The sequence below is a fragment of the Choristoneura fumiferana genome, chromosome 15, assembly GCF_025370935.1.
Source record: "Choristoneura fumiferana chromosome 15, NRCan_CFum_1, whole genome shotgun sequence".
In the NCBI taxonomy this organism is placed as follows: domain Eukaryota; kingdom Metazoa; phylum Arthropoda; class Insecta; order Lepidoptera; family Tortricidae; genus Choristoneura; species Choristoneura fumiferana.
This window is the reverse complement of record NC_133486.1, coordinates 13,733,803-13,742,816: the sequence shown is the minus strand read 5'-3', so window position 1 is coordinate 13,742,816 and position 9,014 is coordinate 13,733,803. Positions and strand designations below refer to the sequence as shown.

Below are 9,014 nucleotides of genomic sequence, written 5' to 3'. Positions count from 1 at the left end.
ATGTCAGCATTTTTTGTCATGGTATAGTATTTTCTATTTAATGCGATGTTATAAAGGCACATTGTATGTTTCTACTATATAAGTTTTTTTTTCATAGTTTTAATGAAATATGAAACAAGGTGTTGCTAGAATTAATAGTATACATATAAGTCATGGTAACTTGTACTAGTATAAACATACTGTAAGTGATATAATATATTGTGTACCTAAGTACCTATGTTGTAATTTGAATATATAAAAACTAAAAAAAATAAGTAATAAAACAGTCCAAATCAAAAAATAGCTTAATTATTGATACCTTTTTTTTTACTTGCAATCATATTTAATTTGTTTGTATTGTGGTTAAAAATTGTATTAGTTTTTCGATTTGGTATCATTTAGCTGAATTTTGGTATCTTTATAGAAGCTCGGCGACAATACAATAATCTGATGGTGAATAAAATGGTGAAAACTGAAGTACAGTCAACAGCAGTCATAAAAATTTACAATACTTTTTTATATAAAACTTATTTTGAATACTATTTTTTAGAATTGACTATGATATAAAGTAAAATGATGTAGCCTGTAGTATTTTAATAGCCAAATGGAATTCCAACGTCTACAAAAACGGTGGCTGTAGGAGACTATCAATGATTTATTGACAAGATTAACGTTATTTTTTCCCCAACTGCGAAAGAAGGAGGGTTATAGTTTGACGCGTATGTATGTAGTTACCTATGTCTATTCCTATGCCCTCTCGTAACTACTCAACGGCTGAACCGATTTTGATCATTGGATTCATCTTGGTGACGCGAGTGACACTGGGTACATGAAATTCTTGAAAAAAATCTAAATGGCGGATTCTTGGCGCCAAATTTTAAGTTTTCAAAAAAAAAATATTCATATCTTTTGAGTAGGGTATCAATTGAAAGTAATTATAACTAGCCCATTCTAAATATTATATGGGTTATAATAGTTAAAATCTACCATTTTCACAGTACTATTAAAAAAGTGTGAAATAAAACATTAAATTAAAAAAAGCAAAAACCCGACTGCCTTAAAAAAATACTAAAAAGAAGAAAACAAGCCTAGTGGGCTAGAACCTTGTTAAGTAGCTAACTTAAAGTTCAACAGTCGGGGCCCATTTAAATCTTGACGCTTAAAATCTCTTACCTAATGGGCCCCGACTGTTGAACTTTAAGTCAGCTACTTAACAAAGTTCTAGCTCACTAGACTTTGTTTTCTTCTTTTTAGTATTTTTAAGGCAGTCGGGTTTTTTGATTTTTATTGCACTATAATTATGTAGGTAGTGCCAGCCAGAGTTGAGGTCAGCACACTAGAACACGTAAGAGGGATTTTGATATTCACTCATTCATTTCAATCAGCCTACTTTTGTGTAATCAGTTCTTCTTGTAGCTGTGCTGCCGTGTCATGACAAAACACTGTAGTATCTAAAAAAATCTACTTTTCAGAAATTCGCAAAAAAACTGTTTTCTTCTTTAATTGGCCACAAACCCGGAATATCCATCGGATTGTAATTAAATTTGGATAAATTACAAATAATATGCTACTAATTGTGGACACAGAGACATAATTTTTTATGCCTTTTCCAAGCAAAACACGTTTAAAAATGAAGAAATTCCGATTTACAATCATCATCACCATCAGCCGGAAGACGTCCACTGCTGAACAAAGGCCCCCTTAGACCGCCACAATGAACGACAACTCGCTACCTGCATCCACCGGTTTCCCGCAACTCTCACGATGTCGTCAGTCCACCTGAGGAGGCCTTGCCAACGCCTCGTCTTCCGGTTCGTGGTCGCACTTGAGAACTTTTCTCACCAACGGTTATCTGTTCTTCGAGCGATATGGCCCGCCCATTGCCACTTCAACTTGCATATTTTTCCAGCTATGTCAGTGACTTACCGACCGATTACAATAAACAATGACATTACAAATCAAAACACTTACTCCAAGTTTATCGTGTGATTGTTAAGAGTACAACAAAACACTGTAACTTTAGGTACTGGCTTAAGAGTTATTATTCCCCTTAATGGCGGTCTTAAGGCTTGGCCAGTGTCAGTTACGATGACAGGATTGCGGTTTATCTGCAGAACGCCAACAGTTTGACAGGAGCAAGAAAATAATTGAAAATAAAAATAAAAAATAAGTCCTTTTCTGCCGAACGCTGTTGCAGGAGCACGTCACACTACGACAAAGACAAAACATGTTATTTATTGGTTAGAACTATAGTCTTTGTTTAGAGGATATAAATCAGCCACAGAATGACAATAAAAGGAGAATATACATAACGAAGGAGGGATTTATAGGTAAGGTGGGTGTAATCATTCACTTTAATCTTGGCACTACCTTTGAAACAAAATTCCCACGGGATATTGACAAAATTGAGGCAACACAGAGTACAAAGATAAGCACAAAAAGGAGACACGAGTTTCCACTTCTATCTAACAGCAACGTGCTTCAAACTTTAAGCAGGTATACAAGTTACATTACGTGTGTTTATTATAATCTGAATTCACGAGAGCTTTATAAAGTTTTGCAGATTCAAGAGCTTACGGAACCCTGAAATTGTTGTATATGAAGTCGCAAACAGCTTAAACGATAACTGATATGAGTTAAATTGAATTGTCTTCAGTTGGTTTATTCCAATTATAACCTTTGTTTTTATTAAATGAAATTGTAGATGCATTTTGCATTTTTTAATGAACTTTAAACAATTTGCTTTACTCACCCGCGAACTTTTCTCAAACAAACACACAAACATATGTTATAAAACATGCCTTAACAGTAAAAAAATTTTTTTTTAGGTAGTTTTAAGAAACGTGTCAGTGTAGTGTGGTGGTGGTGATTGTTCAAGAGTCTGAACATGGCTTAAAGCTCTATGTTGTCTATTTTCCTTACTCTGTGAATCATTCATTCGTTCTCGCTCTCTTACTTTTTCTCTCAACCATCAAGCACACGACGCTCTGTAAAAATTGTGAATTAATTAATAAAACCCAGTTTCAAGATAAAAAACTTTTAATTTATGTTCCCATGAACATAATGGTGCCGAAACAAAAGCAATAATAATAGTTCCCGTAAAAACTTCGCTCAATTTCGCCAAAGTGCAGTGCAGTGCAGTGACCGCGTGTGCCGGCAAACTCTCATCGGGCTACGCGAACGGAATATCGGAAACGCGCATGAAATTAATCAGTCGTCAAAACAATACGATTCATCATATTTCATCCATCAATACATAGACTTTCTCAAGTGCAGTTCCAAGAATTCAAAACCGAACGGCCGCCATATTTTTTCTCAAATTCCGAGAATTCCGCCAACTCGTCGGCTATCTTCATTCACGTTCAGTCACGACAGAGAAGGCTGTTCGTAAGAGTACGAGTGCGAAGGAGAGCGGAATAACCGCTCGGTTTTGTTCGTTCGCTCCATTTTCAAGTCTGCTATTGACGTCCGTCACATTGACAACTGACATTGGCATATCTGTCACCGGTTTAACCACAAAACTTCGATCATAATAAACAATCAAGCGGATTATTGTTTTCAAGATGGTAAACGAAGAAACTAAATCGGCAACCATCTCCCCAGACGAGAGAAGGTTAAAAGCCCAGATAGCCCAGTGCAAAGGCTCATTAACAAAAGCGGAAAACTTTTTACGGAACCAACAAGAAGGATCTTTAGACAAAGAAGCCATCAACACGCGCCTACAGCAGCTGGCTGGTGTCTTAGTGAGCCACAAAGAACTGTCATTGCAACTCCACCTGCTCAACGAAGAAAGCGCCGACACAGACTTCAACAATGACGACTTTGAGGACAGATGCCTGGCAATTACGGCGAACTTACGCAAGCTGCTCCATACTCAAGAGCCGGTGGCGTGTGGCGGGTCTTCAGCAATAAAATTACCGGATATGGACATACCAGTCTTCGATGGCAAGGATTTCACTAAATACAATACCTTTATAGAATTGTTTAGCGCAATTATCGATAGTAACACCAGGTTAGCTCCTATCCAAAAATTATTTTACCTAAGAAAATTTCTAAAAGGCGAACCACTGTCCTTAATTGAAGGACTACCTATTACCGGGGATTCATACCCCAAATCCCTTGAACTGCTTGGCAATCGGTATGACAATAAATTCCTAGTAATAACAAACCACGTTCAGGCATTGCTCGACTTTCCCACAATTTCAAAGGGTGCATCTAGCAATTTACGAGAACTAGTGTCAAACTCTCGTCAACACTTAGCTGCACTGGAAACATTAGGACAATCCCCCAAACATTGGGACATGTTACTTTTGCCCATTTTGCTTAGGAAGGTCGACCAATACACTTGCCGTGCATACCACAGTGAGCGTGTCACAAAGGAGCTGCCCACACTAGAGGACTTCTTCACCTTCTTGGAGAGAAGAGCCTGTAGCTTCGAAGTGAGCCAGCAGAGTGAAGGTAAGAGCCATTCAAATTTTAATAAAATTAAGGTCACAAATTTTGCAAGCAAAACTGCGGCACCAGGGCCGTCTTGTAAATTTTGCAATGCCTCGACTCACAAATTATTCAAATGTGACAAATTCCAAGCCTTGCCCATTGGGGAAAGGGCTGAATTTGTGTCAACAAATAGCTTGTGCAAATTATGTTTAAATCCACACAAAAATAAGTGTCAATTTCACTTCAAATGTGAACAATGCAAAAGCAAAATGCATAATTCTGTATTACATGGTATAGACGAACCAAAGGTTTCCATGCATAGCAATAGCTTCACAAGCACTGTACTACTGCCCACCATCAAGGCCAAAATTCTTAGTCAGGATGGCAAATCATACACAATAGCCAAGGGGCTCGTAGACAGCGGCAGTCAGGTATCATTTGTGACAACAGCACTTGCCAATTCCTTAAAATTGAAACCTTTCAATAATATTTTGAACATCACAGCCTTGGGCAAGCAAACAAAATCTACTTCCAAGTCTGTCAATGTCAATTTCATGTCACTTCAAACTGACTTCAAATGTCAAGTGACCTGCTCAATAGTTGACCACATAACAACAAACTTACCTCAGCACAAGGTGAACATGCAAAATGTAACCATACCAGAGTTCACGAAGCTCGCAGATGATGAATTTGACACTCCGGGCGAAATTGCATTTTTGCTTTCAGCTGACATATTTTTTAAAATATTGTTGCCCAACAAAACCAAACTTCAAAATAGTGATTTATATGTGATGGATACTGAGTTTGGTTCAATATTGTCGGGTGAGATACAAGGTAATGAGCCACAGTTTAACAGCCATCCTGTAACCTTGCATGCAATTATTTCTAAGAATGATGATAGTGTTGATCACCTCCTTCAAAGTTTTGGGAGACTGAAATGGTCCTGGAACGAAAGTGGAGGTTACAGCAAAGCAGGTTTCCTGCGAAGCCGAATTCAGAGCATCGGTACAGTTGGTCAATGGCAAATTTCAAGTCCCCCTGCCCTCCAATGCCCCCCTGATCAAGCTAATCTAGTAGCACATATTTGTCGCCTCTAAGTCCTTACAAGGCTTACAAAAACGGTTTGCAAAAGACAAAGGGTTGAAGCAGGGCTATTTTGACTTCATTAACGAGTATGTTGCACTAGGTCATGCCAAAATACTCAACTTAAACAAAGAAAATATTCATAGCTGCTACTTCATGCTTCATCATCCTGTCATAAGGAATGACAAGAAAACTACTCGTTTGAGAGTTGTCTTCATGGCAATACAAGAGCTAGCTCAAATCATAACAGTCTAAATGACATGCTGCTTAATGGACCTAATATCAAAATGATTTATTTAATATTTTAGTGCTGTTCAGGACCCATAAGTATGTTCTATTGGCTGACATTAAACATATGTATAGGGCTATCAATATAGACCCCGCCTTTAGGAAATTGCAAAACATACTGTGGACCGATGAGGATGGAACTAATAAGATTTTACAATTACAGACGGTCACCTATGGGCTCAAGAACTCCAGCTACTCGCAACACAATGTCTGCAGGAGCTTGCTGAAAGATATGCTGCAGCGATGCCAATGCTGCCAGGGTGATCCGAACAAGTATGTATGTCGATGACAGCTTGTTTGGAGCTAACACCATTGAAGACGCATTGCAGATTCAAGGCCCAAGGTGCCAGCCAGCTCATGGGATCCCTGCCTTCTGATCGAGTCACGAGAGCCATCCCTTCTCCAAGGTTGGAGTGGACTACTGTGGTCCATTCCAGGTCAAGCAGTCGAGCCTGCGGAGGTCCATTGTCACCAAAGGGTACACGTTAGTCTTTGTTTGTTTTGCCACAAAGGCCATCAATTTAGAGCTTGTGTCCGACATGACCACTCAGACTTTCCTGGCCGCCTTAAAAGGTTCATTGCCAGGCGAGGTGTGCCACAAGTAATACATTGTGACAATGGCCAATCCTTTAAGGGAGCAAATAACACGCTTCACGAATTGTATTTACTTAACAAAAAAGATTGTCATCAAAATTCTGTAGCCAAGGTTGCTGCTGATAAGGGCATTGTTTTTAAATTCATACCCAGCTATAGCCCCACATTCGGGGGCCTGTGGGAATCGGCCGTAAAAAGCTTCAAATACCATTTTAAAAGGGTCGTTGGAGCCCAATATTTCACGTACGAAGAGTTAAATACAATTTTGATAGAAATTGAAGGTGTCCTCAATTCGAGGCCACTGACCCATTGTCGAGGGACCCACAGATCTGTCAACCCTAACCCCGGGGCATTTTTTAATTGGCAGGCCAATCACTTGTATACCTGAGGCAGACCTCGCCGAAATTCCTTCTAATAGACTCAAATTCTGGCGGCGCTGTACGCAAATTAAACAGCATTTTTGGCATGCGTGGCACAAGCAATACCTTTCTCACCTAAATAGTCGGCAAAATGGCACAAAACGTTACAAGACATTGAAGAAGGTAGCCTTGTATTGCTCAAAGGTGACAATGTGCCTCCCCTGCAATGGCCTATGGCTCGAGTCATTAAGGTATTTCGAGGACAAGATCAGAAGGTGAGGGTCGCTGAGTTGAAGACCGCCACGGGTATAACCCGCCGGTCCATAAATAAACTATGTGTATTACCAATAGACTAAGTCGCGCTGTACCTTATTGGATAATATCTTAATACCTACATAAGTAATTAAAATTATTAATAAATTGTGCAATTCAAGGTATTCTAATGTTACCACTAATGTAAGACGCTTAAATAATGATCTCATCAATGTACCTAAATACCAATAGTTTAAATAATACTCACTTAACATTTTTATTTCATGTCTTAGGTCTTACCTATGTAGCGACATATACCTAACATATAATATAACTTTATTCTAAATTAGTTTAAATAACTTGCCTTGCCATAATGTAGTAAAAATAACCCTAAGCTAAGATAAACCAGTTCATTAGTGGTTATTGACAACCAATGTCTAATTACAATTTTGTAAGTACAATGTGTAAATACTTAAAGTAAAAAAGGGTCTGTTATATTGTAAGCATAGTTAAGTAGTTGCTTCTACTGATTGTAAATTAAATAGTACTTCCCTTCCCGGGAATATGTTCAAGAGTCTGAACATGGCTTAAAGCTCTATGTTGTCTATTTTCCTTACTCTGTGAATCATTCATTCGTTCTCGCTCTCTTACTTTTTCTCTCAACCATCAAGCACACGACGCTCTGTAAAAAATTGTGAATTAATTAATAAAACCCAGTTTTCAAGACAAAAAACTTTTAATTTATGTTCCATGAACAGTGATAGTTGGGTTTGTGTGATTTGTGTGTGTTCTTACAGTGTGGAGATATAGGAGCCGCTTGAACCCACATCTATTACATAGACGTAATTGTTTATAGTCCACAGTTAATTGTATTTTGACCTTATTTTAACCCCCGACGCAACAAGAGTGTTATAAGTTTGACCGCTAAGTGTATCTGTGTGTCTGTCTGTGCCACCGTAGCTCTTAAACGGGTAGACCGATTTGAATGCGTTTTTTTTATTTGAAATCAGGTTTTTTAGCCATGGTTCTTACACATGTTTCATCAAAATCGGTTCAGCCGTTTTGAGATATTGAACTTTGAAGTGACAAAGTCGGGGGTTTTCCAAATTTTTGTTAGTTAGGTTAAAAACGATCTTTATGATACTCAATCAATCAATCTTGTCAAATGGAATGGATTGATGGACCCAAAATAAAAGGAGTTAAGTACTCTGCATGCCGCAATATTTTTTGTGAAAATTTGGATGGAGTAGTGTAAGTAGACAAATATATTACGGACACAGGTGCGCTACCCAATTCATATGGGAACAGATATTGAGGTGTTAAATTTTGAAATACTCGTATACATACATTATTTGATATACTCTCGAGGAAACTGCGGGAACCTTGCTTTGACTGACTCGGTAATACGGTTTAGTGACAAAGAAGGTTAGAAAAAGATCAACATTGTTCTTACAAGTTTTTATAACATGTACCTACCTGGACGAAAGCTTCTTTATTTTTTTACAACAACTCATTTTAGTCGTTTTATTGGTAAAGTAATGAATTCCTTGTAAAAAATTATATTCCGCCTAGTCTCTTGCGGGAAACGTATCTGAATATCAAAAATTGAAATATCTATAGTTAAAATATCGACGCGACGGTCAAAATATCGAACCTAATCTTTCGATATTTTGACTGTAGACTTTTTAACATTAGATATATTTTTTTCAGTAATGTCCTTTCCAAACCGGTAGTAAAAACACTACAAGAGTCAATAAACACTACAATCGGGTAAAAAACATTCTTGAAATCACAAACCACTTGTACATTTATCACAACAGGCATTGACATTCCGTGTACCTTACGGCACTAGACTGGCTGTTTGGAACAAGACGCGTGGCGCATCAATCATCAATATTATTTTGACACAAGCCCTGTCACGGACGTTAATAAACTATAGTGAAAGGTTCACAAATCCGTGCTGTGAACAAATTCTGTGCGCCGTTTTGATGTAAGAAATATGCAGTCTATCAGATAAGTGTC

General features: G+C 38.0%; 1 protein-coding gene across 1 annotated transcript; it reads left to right on the top strand.

Moving 5' to 3' along the window:
• Positions 1 to 3,017: 3,017 nt before the first annotated feature.
• On the top strand, positions 3,018 to 6,392 carry LOC141435904 (uncharacterized). The gene is made up of 4 exons (XM_074098742.1): positions 3,018 to 4,437; positions 5,951 to 6,047; positions 6,117 to 6,168; positions 6,225 to 6,392. Exons 1-4 carry the CDS (start codon positions 3,543 to 3,545, stop codon positions 6,390 to 6,392), a joined length of 1,212 nt encoding a protein of 403 aa, XP_073954843.1. The 5' UTR covers positions 3,018 to 3,542.
• The last annotated feature ends 2,622 nt before the right edge of the window (positions 6,393 to 9,014 follow it).